The sequence below is a fragment of the Hoplias malabaricus genome, chromosome 2 (genome assembly GCF_029633855.1).
Source record: "Hoplias malabaricus isolate fHopMal1 chromosome 2, fHopMal1.hap1, whole genome shotgun sequence".
In the NCBI taxonomy this organism is placed as follows: domain Eukaryota; kingdom Metazoa; phylum Chordata; class Actinopteri; order Characiformes; family Erythrinidae; genus Hoplias; species Hoplias malabaricus.
Genome location: NC_089801.1, coordinates 31,698,826 through 31,722,678, shown reverse-complemented (window position 1 = coordinate 31,722,678; position 23,853 = coordinate 31,698,826). Strand labels below are relative to the sequence as shown.

At 39.1% G+C, this 23,853-nt stretch overlaps 1 protein-coding gene across 6 annotated transcripts in view; it reads left to right on the top strand.

Moving 5' to 3' along the window:
* Positions 1-23,853, top strand: part of abr (ABR activator of RhoGEF and GTPase) — a 145,929-nt gene that overhangs the window by 91,885 nt on the left and 30,191 nt on the right. For all 6 annotated transcript variants that reach the window (XM_066658591.1, XM_066658592.1, XM_066658594.1 and 3 more), the window contains 3 exons: positions 1,311-1,385; positions 8,280-8,377; positions 8,504-8,635. In XM_066658591.1, coding sequence (XP_066514688.1) covers positions 1,311-1,385; positions 8,280-8,377; positions 8,504-8,635 — 305 coding nt within the window. The remainder of the gene's footprint in view (positions 1-1,310; positions 1,386-8,279; positions 8,378-8,503; positions 8,636-23,853) is intronic.

Genomic DNA, 23,853 nt, shown 5'->3' with positions numbered 1-23,853 from the left:
ACAAGCATTTCTATAAGACCTCAGCAAAATGTGTTAACTTGTGGAGAAGATGTATAATATGTCCCCTTTTAAGTTGATGGGGTCATTAGAAGATGCATTAGCTGATTTGCAGAAGCACAAGCTTGTTTGTTTTTTTTGCAGAAATTTTGATCAAAATTGGACTTCAGAAACTTGTTAAAAGATGTAGAGAAAATGTGACTTTCATCTTGAGCTTTTCATCTTTGAAAGACAAAAGGAAATCAACGTCTACATTTGCTTAAGATCTGAATAAATCTACAGATGTTTCTGTCTGACATTCCACTGCGAGAACACAACTTACCATTCTGGGTCTGAAAGGATATGTAGCTGTCAAGAAGCCATTGTTTAGAAAAAAGATACAGAAATTTCACAAATCAATGTGACTTCACTCTGACCCTAAGCGCCACATGATCTGGACTTCCAGTGAGCAATGTCACTTCATGTGTTGTAAGACAAATAGAAGTTGGGTGGTATGCTCCATTAAAAAAAAATGGATATACTTAAACATAAGCATTGATAGGGCCCTTCTGATCTTTACTGTCTACAACAAAGTCTCTGTTCTCCTTTGTTCACATGAAAGTTTGGACCACACACAATGAGGAAGAGAATATTAGACTACACACACACACACACACACACACACACACACACACACACACACACACACACACACACACACACATGCTTCCTCACACTCTCGGATATGTAACACAAACACCACCAAAGCTGTCTGAGTGAGGTGAAGAGGTATTTCTTCATCACTTTCCTTTTAGTAGTGTGGACAAAAAAGGTGCCCCAATTTCTGGAAGAATGTCACATAATGAGATAATTGGTACAGTGTATATTTATCTGTTCCACATAGTTAAGTTTATTTGTATGTTATGTTTGTATGTTATTAACATACAGACTACCTGGACAAGACTATCTGGGGTCACCTGAAGGGCCTAAATGCTGACCATGGCCATTTTATAGGCTTAATACTAGGTTTTTATTACTGTGCCTTTAAATCTGAAATATGTAAATGAGCTGTTTATGTTTATGGCATTTGGCAGACACTCTTATCTAGTGATTAACAATTCTAAATATGTTACAGAAATAGACTAATACAGTGTTGAGACTCTTACCCAAGGGCTCCAACTGGTGTAGTATCGTTTTCCTACCCAAGCTGGATATTGAACCTTGTTTGGCTGTGTGGAGGGCAGCAGTGTTACCCACTATATTACACCAACCACAATTCTGTTTTATGAAATTTCTCTTTGTCTCTCTCAAACGTTTTTGTGTGTGTGTTTCAGATGAGGAGTCTCCAGGCCTGTATGGTTTCCTGCACGTCATCGTCCGTTCTGCAACAGGCTTTAAAGAGTCAGCAAGTAAGTATGCAGTGTTTCTATGTATGTATGTATGTATGTGTGTGTGTGTGTGTGTGTGTGTGTGTGTGTGTTCACCTGTAATACCACAGTGTTGTTGAACTCAAACGGTTTGTGTGGATTGGATTATGTCATTACCATAAGTACAAGTACAGCTAATTCACAGCGTATGTTTGAAGCGAAGGGCAGATTGTATTTCTTCATGTTCTGTGGCAGGACAAGCTCGCTTTATACACAAAACCATGATCAGTCTCAGTTTGTTGACCACCAGCAGAGGACAGAGAAAAGAGAGCTAAACCACAGAGCCAGTCCCTGTGGACCATCCTTCACCACACACCACATTCTCACAGTTCCTCTCACATTTCACTTCACTCTTTTAGGCCCTACACAGCCCAAACCTAGCACTGCTGAACCACATCACTCACACTGCTTAGACTCATGTGAATAGAACAGAGTTTACTACAGGAGCCCCTCTGGGACAAACAGAGCAGCGCCAAGTGCAGCCCCCTAAAGCTGAACTGTTTAATTACTAGAAATGTCACAGTATATGTTTAACTTGTTTTTATGTTTTTATCATGCAAATATGTGTACAGTGAAAAAAAGTCTTCTTAGAATATGCATCTTCTTAATAGAGACCTTATATGACATAAAATAAAGGGGGCTTTTATACCCCATATTTTAATTTTGTTTTGGGATTATATGTAATTAGCTAATGATGCTAGATGATTAATTCTGGATCACAAAAAATTATTTAAACTCCTCCCAAAGTTATTGAATTGTGATCCACCTCAACAGAGAAAACAGTTTCACTGCTCTACAGCTGAATACTGGGGATTTTTACCCCTCTAGCCAAAGCTTGGCATTGGAAATGGTGACCTTAGACTCACAGTACAGCTCCAGTCATTGTCCATCTTTTTAGGTTTACTTTCAATATAGGTAAATTCTGTAGTTCAAATAACAGATCACAGTCTGTTTGTTCGTCCTCTCGTCTCCATTAATAAATGTTCAGGACAGTCACTGAGAAGGTGTTATTTGAATAATGGGTCATTCTCAGCACCACAGTGGGAAAAAATCCAAGATTGGGAATGACCTCTGTTACTTTACTGTATATTGCTTGACTGTAAGCAATATAGATTAATCGGAAGCTGTTGTAATGTGCTGGAAAGCTGCTTGACTCTATTATGCATACCAAACAGCAGGCTACTGCAGAAAAGAGCAGTGGTTGAGTTACTGTTTACACACTGCTAAACATGGCATCCTGGTTGTCATGGCGCCCATGGTTACTATGGCAACAACCTAAATTTCCTTTCCCAGAAAAAACATCAGATACATGATGCACATAAGCCATCAGTGTTCCAAACTTCAGGTGCTTTTAAGAACAGTTAATAAGGTTTAACTTTGGAGACATTGGTGGCTCCAATTTTTTATAGCTGTTTATTTGTTACCATTTTCCTTTGGGAGCTTATTATTGTGTTTTTTTGCTTCATAATGTACCATATATTGTCAGTAGTAGGCATATTTAGATTGCAGGAAGGCCAGTCTAGCACCTGCACTATTTGATTAATGTGGCTTGGTGCTCTCACATTAATATATGCATTGACTTCCCTGAAAAAGACATATGTTGCTTCTTAATATGTATGATATATCAAATATATGATAACCACTAAATTACTTATACACTCTTATTTATCCATATATATCCATATCCTTTTTGAAACCTGTGATATAAACTATGGGAGTATCCGTGTCCACAACATGGCATTAATTCTAAGGAGAACTTTATTTCAAGGTTTTGCCTGTACATTCGCCCCTCTTATAACAGCTAAGGTTTGGTTTAAAGTTCTGCTGTAGAGTGCAGTGTAGAAATTTCCTCTCTGAGGCTTGGTTTTCAGTGACCACTACACTGACTTTGCTGAAAAGAGGCATTGTATGTGTGTATGCGTGTGTGAGTGTATAGGTCTCACATCTGCTTGTTTTCTTTGTTCGTCCCCCCCCTTGCTTGGAGTGTGGTTTGCATTCATTATTGATTTGACTTGGGCTTTGAGAACAGGCTGCAAGGACACTTCTCATCTGTCCCCCATTTGCTGCCTTGCGAAAGAGAGAGTACGCCTTTGTGTTTGTTTTGTGAATTAAAGTTTTGTCTATTTGTTTGTGTCCTGATCTTTGGATTGATGTGTATAGTGTATATACAAAGATGAACCAAAACATTACAACAGTAAACCTACCTAACGCGCTGTTTAGGTAGGTGATGTGTCAAAATGATGTCCACATGAATACTCTAACCCATCCTTGTCCAGTAGATCATAGCCTTGAGCACCACAGTTCCTCCACAGTCATATCTTCCCACAGTGCAACCCCCTTGTCAAAGGTAAAAGGTATAGTCATAAGCGACAAAACATGACTCTTTGTTTGGATTACATGACCCTCCTTCCTTGGATTCAAGGTCCCCAGCACTCACCACTGCTGAATTCCCCACAAGGATTGCTGTTTTGTGATTTGGCATGTTACTAAAGCCGCGCCAGTGACGACTGGAGGTGGATATGGAGGTGTGTCTCATAATAATTATATAATTATACAGCAGTTGCTGTCATGGGATGTGCCTGGTCTCTCATTCCTACCTGGATTTCCTAGAGTTCACAGGTTATAGCATGCTACATTGCGATGTAATAACTAAATGAAAATGAAGTAATATATGGTCAAATAATATAAAGCAGATGGTTCAGTCAGCAGATCCCTACATCATAAAGAGCTCCCAAGGTGCAGCTCTGTGGCCCAACTTACAGTTAGAGGAAAAACTGGGTTCAGTCTGGATTGTGAATGTCTGTTCGGAAAACAGTTACCGTCCGTGCTCAAAATCATTCGGCCCTGCACTGGAAAAGGGGCCATTGACTATAGGAACCGAATGTTCACTTAACATCTAATATATCCCAGACCTTGACATGTGCTGTTGTTACATGGTATCCAATATTATTTGCTTCTCCTGTAGGAGGTCTTAATATTTTAGAGTATGTATGTGTGTCTGTGTGTGTACATACAACACTGGGTATTTACTGTGCCCTCCATTTGGTTTCTGGTTTGAATTTACAATTTATTACGTACGTTAGACTATTTTTTGTGTAAGAGTCGCATAACTCAGTGCTGCACTACCGGTTTAATGTGTTTCTCCTTTTTCAAACCTCAGGAGTACTGAGTATAGTTTTGGGAATACGTCTTCAAATATCATATTATTAATTTGCTGCATTGCTCATCTCTAGATAAAGCTAGATAAAGCAACAACGCAACTGAACTCCAAATCTGACAAAGGCTTGTTTTGTTATTCATGGCACCACTTGTCGCTCTGTGATTGTTTCTTCAAAAGCAACTGTCGGATCCTCCCTCTGTGCTTTGGCTGTATGTTCTTTTGGCTTCTCAGAAGAAACAGGGGCAAGAAGAGAAAAAATCCTGACCTAAAATCCTGCAAGTGTTCATGTTCCCTTTCAGCTCCCTCCTTCAACTCCTTCTTAATGTTTCATGTGTTTTCATTCACCTTATGACATGAATCACCATTATTTATGATTGTCTTCTCTCTTGTCCTAGGAGTTTTATTTTGAGATATATATTATTATTTATTATTTTTTTATTATAATTATTTCATAGTTTCCTCTTTCTATTCTGTAATTTAATCCAGACTTCCTTTTCTTTCAGTTCCTTTTATTAATGTTATCATTCCGTATCCAATCAAAAGGAATTCGATTATATAATTTCCTCTCCAAAGAAAATCGTATGCTTCCAGCTATTGGCTTAAAAATAGACTTAGCTCTTCATGGAGCACTGCATGTTCTAGTTCACAATGGCCCATAAACAACATGGTTTAATGCTCTTTCTACTGCTAAGGTTCACACATGCTGCATTTTTATATTGCTTTCCCCTCTGTTTGTGGTATCAGTTTTCACCAGAAGTTGAAAAGTGTTTTTTCAGCATTTTTCTATTTTCAGCATTGACAAGGGAGACTGTGGTCATTTTCTTTGACGTCACTTGGTTGTCATGAACCAACACCACATCCCTCTCCAAGCTGCTTTGCAATGGGACAACCAATCATAAACATTGGTACTCAATTTTCACCCCACGTCTGAACGCAGAACTATTAGAATAGCCTCCTCTTGGTTCTGCTTATTTTCCTCTCTTGTTCCCCACAGAAACATTAAGCGTCTAGCCTGACTTGAATTGATCTTTCTAAAGAGAGTTTTTGTTTGACGCAAGCAGGTCTAGCTTGAGTTTCTCTGGCACTCTGGCTCTTTCTCGCCATGGCTTCCACCAACCACAGTTGCCAAAGCTGAGACATTGCACTGTATCAGCTTCTTTCTTTCTTTTTTTTTTTATCTTAACCAAGCATGTAAATAGCTCTATCTTCCGTTCTCAGCACATGTAAAATTGCTGTGCCGCCGTACAGAAGCTCTGACCCCCTGCTGAGCTGCATTCATACCAAGTTAAGCATTTCCATGCCTCCTCTCTAAAGCTGTCCTCAGCTCTGGATTGTTTTGGTTGACCAAAAAGCTTGGTTTTCAACTTTATTAGCATTAAGTGAAAAAAATGCAAGTGAATAAATAATCCATGTATTCTGAAAACATGCCTAGAATGGAAGCTTTCTTGAAACCTTTTTATTCAGATGCTTTTTTGAAGTCGTAAGCTAGATTAATTTTGTGTATTGTATCAATTACTTTTTTTTTTATTTACTGTTTACTTATATAAACTTTATTTTTCAAATTAAAATTTCCATAATATTTCCTCGTTTTGATGCATGCAAGAGCGTCTAAAAAGTCTTCACACTTACACACTCATTTACAAAAACAGATTTTAAAATAGCTTTCCATTGAAAGTCCATTAGGAATCCAGGAAACTATTCTACAATGGCATTTCTCTAAAAAAAAATATATATAATAAAATAAAAAACCTTTTTTGACACTTGTATTTTTAAAAGTGCACTCCTATCCCCTCCTCCTGGCCTAGTCTGCTCAGGGCCCTGACTCTGGGGACAGAGGTGGTTTCATATGTGTGTTTATTCTCTTCTGAAGAACTGGGTTTCTGTGCCTGGTGCTGCTAAAAAATCCTCCAGTTCCTCCTTGGACCCGGAGGAGGTGCATATCTAGTGCTTCTTTCATCTTTTTGGGATTCAGAGCTGGGCAACTAGGGCTGCTGGAAATAGGACATGCTCAAGCACACACACTCACACAGAGAGAGAGAGAGAGAGAGAGAGTGAGAGAGAAGCGTCCCACTGAGTGACTGAGAAGGGTATGTGTGTTGAACAGAGCTATAGGCTGGGAGTTAATCGTCTCTGTGTTCTCTGGATTTAGGGGCTTTGAAGAGGGTCAGTTAGTGAACAGCTTTTCTCTATGGTGCTCTCTTGTGCTGTTGCTGTCTTTTCTAATTGAATATAATGCGCTTAATTTTTTCCTTTCTCTGAGTCCAGATAACCTGAAAGTCTTTATTTTTTTTGCCATAATTGTAGGATTTTGTTGCAGGTTAAAGGAGCATAAGAGGAAAATCATCAGAATAACCCACTCTTCACACTAGAACAAGACAAAATGGCAGACGTTCAGTCAATTACTGTGAGAATATGTGATGAGTAGCCGCATCACAATGACAGAGCGACAAGCAACAAATTGATTTAAGATTTTGAGATACAAATTAATTATTATAAAACAAAATGACTGATTCTAACAATGCTTCAGGTCTCAGTACTACCGTAAGGCAGCACAAGCATCATTATGAGACTCCCTGAAAATGCCCACAGAAGACAAACATGGGGTGCCACTTGGTGGCTTCTAGTGTGAACATAGGCTAAGAGATGAAGCAAAAATTTGAATTCTCGAGACAAGATTTTATAATAGATGGGACTCCTTAATATTTGTGTGTGTGTGTGTGTGTGTGTTTGTCCATGTCCCTTTGATGTGTACATACAGGCCATTTAAGAATTTCCTGCTGTTTCAGCACTGCCCCGTTCATTTACATACACATTAAAGCCCATTTAGTGTATTGATTGACACAACAATGCTGGAATAATATTCACACACTAACACATCTCGACCATGTGGGAATAAACTCTTACGCTGTTAACATTCCCTTCTTTCCCATTACTTTCCATACGGTTTCCAGGTCAGAGGTCACATGGTATAGTAATCTATCATGCTGTCAGCAAGCCACGCCCACTGGTGGATTCAGCCAATCAATCAAACAACATGTGAATATGTGTGTGTTAGAGAGCCATAGGGTGATATAGACAGACACAAAGACTCCCCCGACCTCTTTTTGTGTGTGTGTGTGTGTGTGTGTGTGTGTGTGTGTGTGTGTGTGTGTGTGTGTGTGTGTGTGTGTGTGTGTGTGTGTGTGTGTATAATCATGTTTTCACGTTCAGCACTGATGCACATCCTCGCTAATTAACTGCCCTCAATTCAGAAAATAAATTCAGAGCTCAGACCACTGACATGGACTCTGTAATTGTATTGTTCAGCCTTGATCAGTACATGATACGTTCATAAGATGAAGCTAACAAAGGACTGACCATTAGTATTTTTTAGCACTGGAAATTTTCCTTACGTGAATAAGGTTGTCATTAAAGTGACAGCAGCAGTTTTTTACCATTTACATGCACTCTGTATTTGCTCTATCAAGCATCAACTAGTCCACAAAATCAGAAATAGAAAGCACTTGTATTTTTACTGTATAATATCTGCATAAAATCATATATGAAAATTGTATTATTTCCTCACTGAATTTGCACCGATACTCAGTTGTCTGATTGAAAACTGTCCTCAGTCCATTTAGACGAGGACTCACCTGTGAACCCTTTTGTTTCCAGAAAGTGTTTTCATGTGATTTGAGCTTAAAACTGATCATTTTTGTCTTGTGTATCCTTCTTAGATCTGTACTGCACTCTAGAGGTGGACTCCTTTGGCTATTTTGTGAGCAAAGCCAAAACCAGAGTGTTCCGAGACACCACCGAGCCGCAATGGAACGAGGCAAGCCTTCTTTGACTAAATTTCGTTCATTAATTCTTATTTGCTTCCATTGGCAAGCCCGACTGAAGAGTGTCCTGGTTACAAAGATGTTCATGTCCTTCTCCCCCCCCCACATTTCTCTGACAGGAGTTTGAGATTGAGCTGGAGGGATCTCAGTGCCTGCGGATTTTGTGCTACGAGAAATGCTATGACAAGTCAAAGCTCAACAAGGACGACAACGAGATTGTAGACAAGATCATGGGCAAGGGACAAGTACAGGTAGGAAAACTCTCCATGCAACTCACCAGTGCCCTCATAGGGGAAAAAAAACAACAACCACAAGAGCAGACGTAATACCTTGGGCTTCCCCTGGCGGACTCAGTCGTATTATTGTCTGCTGTACACTCACTTGCGGTGTTTTTGTTTTTTTTGTCCGAGAAGTCCATGGTTGTTTTTTTCCTTCCTACCACCATGTGGGAAAAGTCCCAATTAAATTTTAGTGTGTGACTAAATGTGTGCAGTGCTTTCACTCTGAGGACTCTGTTATTTGAGGTGTGGTTGTGTCATAGTGGATAGATATTACAGTTGAGTTTTCCCCTTGAAATAACCATAGTACTATAATATTAGAGAAAAATAAATGAGAACAAATTTGTTTTTAAATTCATTTTAAATTCTGTAGTTTTCTATTGCAAGGAAAATTAGTTTTATCATGCTTTTGTTCAGCTATCTGCATTTGTACTCTCTCTGTCTTGACTTAAGCTGTAGATGTTTGTGTATACTTAAATAAGCTGTGGACGCTAGCATTGTGTGAATCCGCAAGCCAAAATAAAAAAGTCCACACTCCCAAAAAACAGGTACATTTTTGCTCACTGCGTTAAAATCAATGTGATCATAATCTACTTACAACACTGGTCTTAATATTATAATAATTATTATTTTTTTAATTCCAGTCTTAAAGGAAGTCTACCAACACCACACATTTGAAATATCATCTCTGCTTATATGTGACTTTAGCAAGTGGCATGGTGGTGCTGCTGGGAGTGTTGTGGTCTGACAGCTTTAGAGTCCTGGGGTTTTGGGTTCAAAACCTGCCTCAGGTCACTTTCTTTGTAGAGTTTAGTGTGTTCTCCCTGTCTCCACATGTGGGAGTCCCAAAACATATATCAGTATGTGGATTGGCTATTCATAGGTGACAGTAGGTGTGAGTGACTGTGTGATACCTTGTAATGGACTGGTGCCACTGGAGTGTGTGTTTCTGTCTGGTGTCTGATGCTTCTGGTTGGGCGCTGAACATGCTGTGACCCTGATCAGGATGGGGCGATTGCAGAATATGAATGTATGAATGGCTGGCTTTAGAAGGATGGGAAAATCAGTTCAAAACTTTAGTTAAGTGGATAAGAAATCAGCTTATTCTGCATGATCCTCAGAAGAGCAAAGTTTGTGTTTTTTCCAGGTACATAGACCATAATCTGTCCAGTTACATGTATTACACTCATACAGAAAGGATACAAACTGGCGTAAAGTGCTTAGGCCATTGAGCGCTCTGTCTGAGAAATGGGTATGAAACAACAAATCCAGCATGCTTTCATGATGCTAAGAGAACTCTGCAGAAAGTTTTTTCATCGACTGTTAACCAGACCGACAATCCTGGAATGTGAGTGACTGATAGACCCTGTGCCAGTTCTAATGTTATTGTCATTATCTGTGAATCTGTGCTGCTTTGCCAAGCTCAGCATTTAACTCCATCCTAAATTATTATTCCACAAGCATTCCTCGCATTCTCATTCTCCTCCTGAATCTAGGGCAGTGACTGAGTGGTAGAAAGTGGGGTGAATTTAATTGCAGTGCAGTTTCTCTTCTTCACTTTTTCTATTTGTCTCTGGGGACCCTAGCCAGGGGTGAGCTGAGAGCATCTCTAATTCTTCTGTACTCTCACCTACTATACACACATCCACACATTCTTCAGAGAGGAGAGGGTCTAGGGGAGTGTTGTGCTGTTGGTGTTGAGGGAAAAGGTATGTGTTGCAGTGGATTTTCCACACTGAAATGTGGAGATACCTCTAGGTCTTCTGCAGTAGTTGAAGAACTCCATGTTTAATCTGAGCCAGCACTGGAGTGTATACATTTGAAAAGATATCATGAAAAGATGCAGGATTTATTGCACATGGAAGTATATACATTGGTGTTTCTTATGTGCTTAAATATGATGTAGAATAAGGCAGCAATTTATACTTTTGGGGTATGTTTTATGTTGGTTTCAGAATATCAAGAACATAAATTTGATGTTTACCTCAACACACTAAAATAATACTTGATCCTTCACTATAAATGAGGAGGTGCAGCCAAAGCCATATTCTTCTACATATTCATTGCCTTTCACCTTATATGTGCACTTTTTTTTAGTCCTGCCTCATGAAGTATAAGCTACAAACTTTGTTGTCCCTCCTTCCTGTTCAAGAAGTGGAGCCTTTCTGATACTAACTACTATATCCCCAACTTTCTTCCACGTGACTCCACAGTGGACGTGCTTATTTTTTGCTTTGGACGTTTAGATGAAGTAGAATTTATTTCGTCATCTGTAGATCTGTTGCTTAGGTTTAAGCTTGGTCTCTCTTGCAGGAAACGATTGCAGTTTGATTTTGATTATGGAGCTTACTGCTCTATCAGGGGTCTGAGCCAAGCATTAGCCATGTTTGATTAATTATTGTGCGATCTCTTGAGAAATTCCAATGCAGCCCATCTTCCTAGCACAAATCTGAAATACAGTGAGGCAATGAGGCATGCGGTTTCCTGGTCTTAACCAAGAATGTGCTGGAGCGCTGGCCTTGCAGTGTGTGAAATGGCTTCATAATGAGGCCTGTGGAATGAAGCATCTGGAGGTGACCACTATCCCACTGATGGCAATGAGTGGAGGGTGGTCAAAACTCTGCACAGCTGCTGTCCCAGAGTAGTGTAGCAAAAAAAAAATAAAAATAAAAAAAACTTTTATGAGCTAGCATAGTGCAGGTGTCATCAGGTCTGCTCCTGGAGGACTCCAATTCACGATTTGTTAATATGTATGCGGTAATATAATTTAGCTGCAGGTTTTTGGCCCTCCAGGGCCACCGTTGTTAACTCAATGGGAATAGTGGATAACAACATCGCTCCACATATGGGAGGTCTGGGTTTAATTCTTTGTCCAGGCAGTGATGGCACTAGTGTGACCTTGAGTATTTGAGTCTTTGCCTATCATTGTAAATTGCTTTGAGGGAAAAAAAAAAGAATCTTACATAGTGTTGATGACATGTTAGCAGTTGAATAGCATTGTGGAAAACATAATAGATCTTCATATGGAAGACTGAACAAGTGATTCTCCCTCCAGGCGGCAACTACTACATTGTTAAGTTAATTTGCCTAAGCCATTACATAATTTTAAATGTAAATAAATGATAGGACCAGACATTGCCTGTGTGAGACTTAGCTGTCACAGCCATCTCTTCTCCTGAGCACCTGTTCGGTCTCTCAGCTGCTAGCTCCCCCTCCTAATCTCATCAGCTCTTTGGATATAGTGTCGGGTCCATATTTTCACGCAGCAGCTGCATACGACTCGTGTGTGACTGTTTAAGAATTTGATTGCGTAAGGGAAAGGACTGAGGTGCCTACTGCACGTGGGCTTGTTTGTGCATCTCCTCTTTGTTCCTGATTGATCCGCTTTCGCACCGTCTCACCCCCTTCTTATTTTTTGTTTTATCCCCTTCCCCCACAACTTTGGCAGCAGTACGTATACATCTGTAAAAGAAAAACAAGCTGGGAACATCACTCTCACAGGCAGTAAAGGGATCCACCACATGTGGATCTACTGCGGACTAAATGAGAGCAGCGCTGAAGGAATGGGATGTACTGTCCTGAAACCTCCTCAGGACTCAGATGTTCCTTGTGTGTGTGTGTGTGTGTGTGTGTGTAAGGGAGAGAGAGAGAGACAGACATTGAGGAACAATGGGAAGAAGATAAGCAGAGAAAGGGAGAGTGAAATAGTCCTATCGAGTTACCGTCCTCTTCCAGCACTCATAACTGCCCTCCAGTTGGGGGAAAGCTGTAGCCTCAGATATGAAATGTTTGTCAATTTCCTGCATTCCTGACATTCTGCAGTTTTGCACTGGAGAAGTTTATAACTGCCCAAAATCACTGTGCACAAGGTCATATAAAATCTTTACAACCTAGGTCTTGTTGCAATCTAGGTGTGGGACATATGTGAACATTGTGGATATTATCTGTAATTAGAGTAAAAAAAAAAGAAAAAAAAACATACAATCATATGTTGTATCATAGAGAGTAATTATTAATTTGTGATGTTTGTTATCATTTTGTGCAAAACCGAGTATAAAATATAAAATAATCATACTCACAATATTCATTACATCATTAATATTGCACTACTGGGGTATTTTGTAGATTTATTATAAGTGTGAAAATCTAAGCATGGTAAAAATAAACACTTTCAAATAAGACTACAATTATAAAGGTTTATAAATGGTTTTAAAAAGTTTATTACATTGTTATTAATTAGGTTGTAAACACCTTAAAAGTATTTACTAATCGTTTGTAACACAGATAAAAAAGGAAAATGGTGACCTTTTTTGGTTTAATTGTGAGTGTCAGATAACTTACTGAAAATGTCAGTGTAAAGAATTATCTAAGCTAACAGTTCACATGTTTACACTGATGTTTAAAAAGACACTCTGTTGGTGGTTAATCTATTGAATGGTTAAACTTATCAACAGATATGTGATGAAGCAACAAGCTTAATGCTGACTGATGGAGATGACAAAGTAAGTTCAGTATATGAGGTGTAGATGGATGTGGTGTACTCTGTAGATGGATAAGGTTTTATTATTTGGTAAACAACGGGTCCCTGTTGCCCTTTCTATATATCTCTGTTATGAAATATTATTAATTACTATTAATGTATTAACAACATAATAAATAACTATTAATAAAGAGATTTTGTTTGAAACATATATAAACATTTATAAGTGTAGACTTATTCTTATTCTAAAGTGGCTCTGACTCATAGCCCTCAGAAATGAGGTGAGTTTAAAGTGGTTCAAACAGTATATGTGGTGTATTAATAACGCTAGCTAACACACTGTATTTGCAGTCACGTATATTAAGGATAAGCTGATGGCTGAAAGGTGTTTCAACTACAGTGAAACCATCTGTTGAATAGTTTAGTAAAATGACTTTAAATCAAATATCATGTGAGGTAAACATTACAGTATAACACCAGGATTAATAGCTAATATCAGTTTGTCTATTTATGCTCCCCCACCCCCAATTCTCTTGGATGTCATATTAAGAAAATGTCTTCAAGTAACATGATTTATTTTTACCTGTGTCCATAAAAGACACTATTGTTCACAAAAGTGGCAAAGTAAACACAAAATAGGGACCTCAAGATGGGTTCTGATGTAATTCCTAGCTGCGCAAAGCACTTGTCCATTTGCCCATAGAAGCTACAAGACCAAGTCCACACAACCTGTATTAACACATTGCTTGTGCAGATAACACATGGCTCCTCACTTACAACTGCAAGGCCAAGGGGTCAGCTTATGTTTTTATGACTTTACAAGCTATGCTGCTCTAAGTGCCAATTTCTCAGAACTGCTTCAAACTCTGTGTTGGAGGATTGCTTTGCCTGCTTTGCAGTACTGAAGATGAATCAGAGCTATTGGAGCGAGTCTGTTTTCTTAACTGCTTAGACCATGGTGGAAAGAGCCCAGACCTTTCCCTTCTTTCCTTGGGGAGTTCCCCTTTATTGAGTCTCAGAGTGCAGAGTGTAAAAGACCTTAAATGGTCAACAGGCTATAAATGGCCAGAAGTCACTTTTCTGTTGTTTTAGTCGAACAGAGGGAAGGTACATATTGTATTCTTCATTCCATTTGGGCATCACAAGCTTATTTGAAAACTGCAGTGAATTTATAGAGTGTGTCATAGTCTATTCAATGAGTTTTTATACAGTGTGTAGGTTTGTAAAGATTAAATATTATTAGAAGTGATATCAGCTACGTTTAGGTGCACCTTTTATTTCACCCATGGCTTCTATAATATCCACAGAAAAGCTTGAGACCCTGAGGAACGATTGCACATGAGCTTAAAAAGGCCATGCTGAATGCTTAGTGTTATCTAGACGGTCAACAAGCCCACAAGCATTTATAGAACAATTCTCTGGATTGATAGAACACTCTTTGGGATGTGTCGGTGTGGTCTTTGTGATCCAGAACTGAACATCCAACATCAATACTGACCTCATTAATGTATTTGTGGCTAAAGACCTTCACATCCTTAAGCCTTTCCCGAATCTTAGAAGCTGATGCTAAAGCAAAGGAGGACAAACTATCTAGTAATAAAGACATTTTGGATGAGCAGTTGTCTACAGGGTGGGCCATTTATATGGATACACCTTAATAAAATGGGAATGGTTGCTGATATTAATGTGATGTGTCACATGACCCTCTTCCCGTTGAAAAAACAAAAGTTGGATCCACAATGGCCAACTTCGAATTGGCTGCCACAGTCACCACCCATCTTGAAAAGTCTTCCCCCTCCCATATACTAATGTGCCACAAACAGGAAGTTAATATCACCAACCATTCCCATTTTATTAAGGTATATCCATATAAATGGCCCACCCTGTACAAATATTTGACCATAGAATTAGTGTTCCGTGTGTAACTAATGAAAGAGAGGAATTATGGCACAGGGATTGTCTCCTCAGCTTTTACGTGATCTAATGTGAACTGTAAGCTTGTTTTGTGACCTTACTCTCTTCAGGCCATTCCATCAGGCTCTGACCTCTGACCTCTTTGGATCAAAGTAATTAACCATTAAGGAGAAGGTGTGGTTCTCCTTTCAACCCAATGGGACATGATAATGGTGCCTCAAAGTGGTGCTAAGTGGAGAAACATGAAGCAAATCAATAAGTGTCCAGTTCACAGGAGTTTAACTACATGTGTATCTGCCCTGTGCCAATAACGTCTTTGCTCACCGAAACACCGAAAACACTGCTGATTGCAGTGATGTTTCCTGGTTTGGTTTATTTTAAGCTAAATGTAGCTTGCTAATTATTATTTTAATAGATGAGATTCTCATCCAAGTTCATTGAGGATACAGTGACGCAGGCTTGTGCTCAGTCAGATAAGGTATTAAAAACTTACCCCCTCCCATCCGAAACTTTGTCTCACGACTTTGCTAAGCGGCTGACCTCAAAGATTGCGGGACGCTGCAGCCTCTTCAGGGACATGTTACGCAATAGTGGAGTAGACGATCATAGAACTTCATGCAGGAATTATGGGGTATTTAAAGCTAGCAAGAGTGATGCTTCTACTGACCATCTTCACCTTTCTATTCCTTTTTTGCCTTGTGATTATTTCTTCTCCCTCTATTCTTTCTCTCTCTCAATCTCTCTCTCTCTCACTCCTCTTACCTTCCACCATTCTGTCCCCCTTTCCTCAGAGGAGCCCACTCAGGGGAGCTCACTTACTCCCTCTAAGAGATATGTGAGTGTAAGTTCTCTCCAGCAGTGTTTTGAATGTAAATGTGCTGTTGGGGTGCCTATACTGAGGTTTTCTCAGCTATAACCCTCGCTGAATTTGACATCATTAAATTTCTCCCTGTTAGGAAACCACACTGCTTGAGTCTGCTGAACTGCTGCCAGTCTCTATGCCAACTCTGAATGGTGTAATAGGGTCTTTTTTTCTCTAAACAGAGGCATTTTAAGGGCAATCATGTGTGGCACAATGATATTTAGTCTTCTCGTTTAGGTTTATCATGACACTTGTATTGACTAGTGCAGCATGTGGACACATTTAGACAAATCGTTATGATGAAAGACAATCATACGGTATTTTAAAGACAATTCTGATCAATTCTGGTCTTATAGCTAATCGTAGTTATTAAGTATTAATATATATTATTGTAATTTATATATTGTGTAATGTATATATTATTTTTGTCAGAGGAAAATAATGGCAACTTTACAGCAGAAGGGAAAACTAAGTTTATTGAAAAAGAATGTGTTCCAAGTAAATATTGAAAATTGTTTTGGTTCTTTCACCATCAATTTTTTACACAATGCAAAGAGCAAAGGGCTTTTCTTATCTTGTGAAAAAAAAATGAAAAGAGGCAGAAATGGAGGATTTTGACATGTGCATGTAAGTGCAAGTGTAGAACATTTAAGGTGTTTCCCAGCTCTGTACTGGATGTTTTCTTAATGACTACACACAGCCCCATATCACTACATCATGTTCCCTGTGTTGTTGCATGGTGATCTAATGATACTGGCTTGGTCACTGCGCTCTGCTCCACTGGTCTTTAAATCAGGACGTCACCCCACCCTGATCTCTGCTTATGGAGACCTGCTAGGCCCAAACTGTGCCAAGACCACCTCAGCTCTTCCCTTTGACCTCCTATGGCTCAGCCTTCTTAGCCTTTTGAGCATGCCTATTTTGTGTCGGTTTCTTTTTTTTATTCTGAGTTGGGATTCTTCTTTTTAGTTTGTAACCTGATCTGTTTAGAGGGAGAGAACGAGGGAGGGAGGGAACAAAGCTGAGATTCCTGGCAGCTCGCTGAATGCTGGAACGCATGATGAAGTATGGCATTAGAGCTTAGAATTTGTGGAAACCCCAGAATGCTTACACTACACATTACACCTCAAATTAAGAGTCTTGTGTAAGACTAGAGGTACATACAACACACACACACACACATCCTTAGGATTGTTCCAGTTCATATTGATTAATTCTGTGCTTGTCCTGATTGACTCATACACTGTTCACTCATGCTGGGTTATTTCTAGATTTGATGTCCTCATATATTTAATTTGGTTATCTTAGCAGCGTAAAAATGATGTACTGTATTTTGTCATATTTGCATTGATTAATAATCAGTTAGTGAAATACACTGTTCAATCTATCAATGACATAACAGAGTATACGATTCCTTGGACTGTTTTCAAGCATCCATCTGTTTCTAAAAATTTATTTCCAGCTTTAAATTATTAACATTAGCACACAAAATTGAGCAAAAATGACCATTTTCCGAGGTTTGCCATGGCTGTTCTATCACAGCATGTGCTCATTCGCACAGGCACTGTTTTTGTTTGTGTGAGGCTGTGTGAAGGTGTATAAACGGAGTGCAGCTCCTAATGGGAGTCATGTGTTCCATCATAAATCACACGCTGTTCGTCTGCCATGTTCTTCTGTAATACGTCATGTTACTTTCCCCCCTTTATTCATACACAGCCTATTGCTCAGGGGAAAGGTAGACAAAGCAGGTCCTGTCAGGGCTGACTGATGGGGTTTTGGGGTACACACACACACACACCCACACACCCACATACACACACCCATACTCACATTCCCATCACATAATCACCCCTGAGGTTAATTTTGACTAATTGGAGGGACAAATTTATCACATGTAAATAATATCAATTACATGCAGCTGATGTCCCTGACCATAACGAGCCTTGTCCTTCAAGCCTGTGTGTGTGGGTGAGAGTGGGTGAGAGTGCACGCCCATCTCTAGATCTTTGGTATGGGGGTTTTAGTGTGAAGCCAAATAATCAGAGCAGAGCAGGATTATTGGATTTACAAACATGGATTGAATTTTACCTTGTTGATTAATTGGCAGTCAAGTTTCATGGATAAAATGCATTTTTAATGGTTTCCAAATTGTCTGTATTACAGATAGAACCCCTAATAATTCCTTTTATAATGAACTCTGATGATTTCAACTCCACAAACCCTGAACACAGACATTTGGTTTTATGTAATCTTCATAGAAGTGCATTAAATATAAATAAATAAACCAACATCTCCGTAGCTAATGGCTCGCATCAGCTAGAGTCATGTAAACCCTCTATGCCTTGGGCTGTGGAGTAGTGCAGCTGCATTCTCGGGAGTGATGGAGTACTATAAAATACCATTGGGAAGAGCTGGAGTGTTGTCTGTGATTCAGAACTAATTGTCTAACATCAGCAGATCTCACTAATGCTGTTATGGCTGAATGCAATCAAATCTTCACCGAAATGTTCCAACAAGTACACTGTTAATATTGATGGTCTTACAGGGTTTTTTTTTGTTAAAGGAAATGGTTCTATATAGAACCTAGAACACTTGCATGATTTAAGGGTTCTATAAGGCACCCAAAAACAGTTCTTCTATTGTCTAACTGTTTTTAGTGCCATACTGAACACTTTTGTAAAAGGTGCTGTATAGAACCATCTACAGCACATTCACCATCAATCTGAAGAACCCCTTCATGATGCAAAGAACCCTTTAATCATGCACAAGCTTCTTCGAGTGTTCAGGGTTCTATATAGAACCATTTTCTTTAATAAAAAGCCCTTGAGAACCATGTTTTTATGTGTGTAAGGCAAGGGCCTAACAGAAGAGTGAAAGCTGTAACTGCAACAAAGATGGTCAAACTCTTAATCAATATTCTTTGTTCCAAAAGAAAGAATGAGCCGCCTTCAGCAAGCATTTGACCATTTGATGTTGTGTAACTTGATTATTATTATGATTGACAATCAGCCCTATGTGAACCACAACTCTTCTGCTTGTATCTATCCTCATTTTTATCAGATTTTAGACTAATACTCACAAATACGGTATAAACGATTTCTGATCCACTCTTTTTATTTTCCTCTCTTCCATTTGCTCTCTTTCACAAAACCGATTGTCACCATTTATTCCCCATGCCCTAAAACTCTCAGCGATACACTCATTGTATGAGACTCTCAGGCTCTGCTTGGGAAACAGGGAGTTGTTGTTTCTCTTTGTACTGTTCAACTGCAATATCTGGGTCACGTTTAGTCAGGAAAGACTTTAAAGGCTTGTTTAAGCCCCTTCGTTTAGCTCCCTGTCGGACAAGCAGAGCTGCCAAGACGTTCTTGCGAAGGAGTGATCCGTAGGTTTTGCTGATCACAGAGTAGCCCCTTTATTTTAGACCTGTAGATCGGCAGCTGGAGTTACAAATGACTTTGTTTATTTCTGCTCATACATTTATATTTACTGCATTTGTTCGACAGTATTCTCAGGAGCAACTTATAATTTTATTTGTGCTGTAGATGTAGTTGAATGCAGCATTTGGAGTCTTGCCCATGACTCTTATTGTTGTAGAGTAGTGTGGGTGCCTAGGTCAGAAGCAGCCATATTACTCTCTGTGCTATTTTAGCATGTCCCAAAAATGGATACTATATTTTGACTCTATATTTTCCTCCACCTTTTTGCCCACATGTCCCTATTGTGCACAAAAAGTAGTATAAAGAGTCGTGTTTGGAATGTATTAAACTTGAGACAACAGGAGAAGCTGGACTCAAACTTTTGCTGCTCAGATAAACTTCTCTTTTACACAAAGAGCCCCATTAAAAGTCGTTTTGAGTGATAACCCCCATATACAATACAGTATAGTAACAAAGGGACTCATGCAGCTGTTATGCTGGTGAAACCTGAGTGTGAATATGCTGCTAAACTGAACTCCATACATCTGCAGCACTATTAATCACATCAGAAGTGTGTAAGGATGCATGAAAAACATTCCGACCATCTGCAGATATCATCTTACTCCCTAGAATCAAGGTTAGTATCATGTTGCTATATTATTTAATTGTAATTATGTCATTACTTATTTCAATTTATAGTTATGTGTTACATTTATATTAGATTTCACCTAGTTTGAGTCTCTATATGCTATGCTCTAGATGCTTCTACTTGTTTTGATATCAGTTAGCTATAGAAAAGTAGCATAAATGTAACCGATGTTAAAATGTCACAGTATACACAATGATAGCTTTTATCAAATTCTGAACACAATAAACTGCAAAATGTATACTCCTGTATAAGTAAAAAATGTGGCCATAAAAAAATAAATAAATAAAAAGTCCTGCTTGTTTTCTCTGACTTTTAAGGGTCAGTAGAGAAACAAAACAGACAAGTCACATATCTTGGGCATCCCATGAGAATGGAAAGGGCAAGAATCAGACAAGCTCACTGATGAGTGAGTGGTAGAGAATGTGGAAAAACACACAGATGAATATAAAAGAGAGGAAGAGAGAGCATAGCTGGAAAAAGAAGCCACAGATGGTGTCCAATTATGTTCAGATATTAATGTAAGTGTGTAGGGCTTCATCCTGTATGTGCCTGCGGGAACAGCTATTAGTGTGCCTTCATCCTCACTAATGTTATTAAAACTCACCAACAAACAGCACAAGATTCATTCTGCTTCCCTGAGGACAAGACCTGAGGCCAAGACTCACTGACGACTGCTAGAATACTGACGTTTTACACAAGCATACAGTATTTCTCGGGGACTGTTTTATGATCCGGTAACACAAAACTTTAAGGCACAGCAGAATATCTGAGTTGTCCAGGTGAGGGTAGTTTCCTTAAAACAAAAGCCATTATCTTGCTAGTAAAATGCTAATAGGGAATGCTGATAAAACCATCAAGAAATGAGGTATAAGATGTCTGATGGTAAAACTATAAACGTGAATACAGACTGATAGATGTGGGAAAACACTAATCAGTATTTTCTGATTAGCAGTCAGTGTTTTCTTCCAAGCACATTGAACTGTTAAATGATGTTGTATTATAGTGAGTTTGAAAAAAAATCACTCACTCTCCAAGCATTGCAGTATTTTTGTGATAAACTTTATATTTAAGTGTTGGAATGTATCAGCTTTAACAAGTTTAAAGGTGGTAGACCCATAACAAAGTGAAGTGTGTACACGAAGAGGGAATGTGTCGAGAGAACAAAGAACATCAGGTAGCTGGCTGATGAGTGATGTGTCACCGTGTCAAGATCATAAATCATAAAATGCATGATGCGACCCCACCCGCCACCTTTGCACTTGCTGAAGCCCCCAGGGGACATATGCACATGCGCACACACACACATACCCACATACAGCTAACACCCTCTACCACCGTACACCACCTTCTACCCTTGGGGCCCCTTTGTCACTGAAGTCCTTCATTGAAATGGGGTCTCCAGTAACACTCATAGATCGAAAAGGTGCTGAGATTAAACTTGTAGAGAAACACAAGTGTGTGTGTGGTGTGTGTATGCAGCTTCACATCCACCAAACAACATTTTTTTTTTTTTTCATATTAGACAAGTGCTTTGTTCTCAGGTAACCTTCATATCCAGTTCTATTAAATGCCAGACTATCAGAAACAGTATTGAGTCTCTAAGTGATGGTTACATAATGTTACATAATAGCAGTATGGAGTCATGTCCCATGTGGCGTTCCATACATTGACTCAGTACAGGTTTGGCCTGGAGCCCAACGTTTTAGTTCTTTCGTGGTTTTGCTCATGTTTTGAATTGGTACTTCCAGATCAAATCAAACACAAGGCATCAACTATCCTGGTTTGCTTGAGGAAGAATTTCATCAGCACTGTCAGTATATGTGTATGTGTGAGAGAGAGAGAGTGCGAGCAGATGCACGTGGTGTGTGGGTGTTTGCATGTGTCTGCTGTGCAATAGTCTTAAGCCACCTGGGAAAATTATATTTAACGCTTGTTATCTTGGACATAAGTGTTGGTTTGACTATGAAAATATTGCTATTAGAATAAATAATAATAATTTTTATAATGCTCTGCATGTTCCTGCCCTTTCTTTGAGGATGTTATGTATTTATAGTTATTCTATAGTTAATCTACATCAAGTTAAATTCATTATTTCAATGGATATATTCCACATATATTTCAAGATGACTGATATAAAACATTTATAAAAGATTGTTTCAAGTGTCAGTTATCATAGCAGTTTGTAGATTAATATCTGTTGTTATTAAAGATTAATGTAGGTGTTATGTAGCCACACAAAAGCTGATTTCTTGAAAAATATTACTAAGAAAGTCATTGTATTTTATTTAATGTTCTATCAAATCTAATCTAATTTTAATTGTACTGTCACTTCCCTAGTGTTTGGGAAGTACAGATCCCTCTCTCTGTCATAAATACTCGGGTCAGTGGAGCACATTCGGGCAGCAGACCTTACTGAATACCAGAAATGGTGGAGGCAGAAGTGACAAGTAGAAGCCAAAATGCATTCCACTCCCCCACCATAAAACTCCAGCATTTTTCATTCAAAGAGGGATGACAGCAATGTGGGAAATCACTCATGAGGCCACCTTGTACCTTTTGTGTGTGTTTGTGTGTGTGTCAGCCTGGGTCATTTTATGCTTGGACTCCTCAGCCCAATGCTGTAGTAGAGATTGATTATGCTGGTCATGGTGTCACTGGCACGCCTGACATGTTATGTCTCTCTATGTGTGTGTGTGTGTGTATGTGTGTGAGAGAGTGGGGAAAGCATCTTTTGCTAATAACCGAGGTTAAAGCAGGACAGTTGAGTGAAAAGGTGGGACACACTCAACCTAGAAAGAAAGGGAAGAAAAGGAAAGGCCTGGCGTACCCATCATAAGCAGCTGGCACATTCACTAGTCCCACTTATCCATGTCCCCTGGAGCTAGAACCAAACAACACACACACACAGGCCCCTTGGTTCTCATTGCCATTCGCCAGCCAACTAATCAGATTTCTCATGAATAAGGGGGCTACCCCTCCTCCAAATGCAGTCCTGCTGTTCTTTCTCCTTTTCTTCTTTGAGGATGGAACACACTGTCCTTCTTCCTCTCTCTTTATAACTTCACCACCCTGTCCTGTGTTTGCCTTTTCTTATTATACATCCACCGTGTGTAACAATGCTGTCATATCAACAATCAACAAACCATACATCAAATTAAAGCTTCCTTTTACATTATGTCAATATTTAATCACAAATGGACTGATGAAAAATGTCCCAAAAATCATGTTGTTTTCCAAAACCTAAGAATTTAGCTAAGATTTTTTTTATTCTTCTCATATAGAAGTGCCATTATGGAGATAAAGTGAGTTTTCTTACCACAGAAACAATATATCCATAACAATTTCTGCCCAGAAATCCTATCATGTCTAGCAACGAGTGAAAACAAATGGAAACCTATTATTATGACCACCTTGGCATGGTTCTGAATAATCCCTGCCAGGCTGTCTTTCATTAAAAGCAATGGATAAAATTCTTTTATTTGACAGAGCCTGCATTATAGAGATTGCTGGGTTTTGATAGCAGTTATTGTAGTGGGCATTTCGCATGCCTTTCCGCTTGTTCTGCTGGTGTAGTTGTATATTTACTATGGTGGCTCTTGTCCAAAATGTGGTCAGATTTGAGCAATTCTTTCCATTGCATTCAGTGGAGCAGAGTCAGTCTTGAAGTTATGCTGCATAATGCCAGATTTATTTGCTGTATTCTTGGAAGATGGTAATGGGAGAGATGTGTGCTCACTGGCATTTGACTTTGAGATTAGACGCAGGACTCGTCTGTGTGAGTCTATGTGGATAAAGCTAGGAGACATATGATAAGAGGGTAAGGTTAGTCCTGTGGCGGTGTGTGGAGTGTATCATCTAAACCGTGTC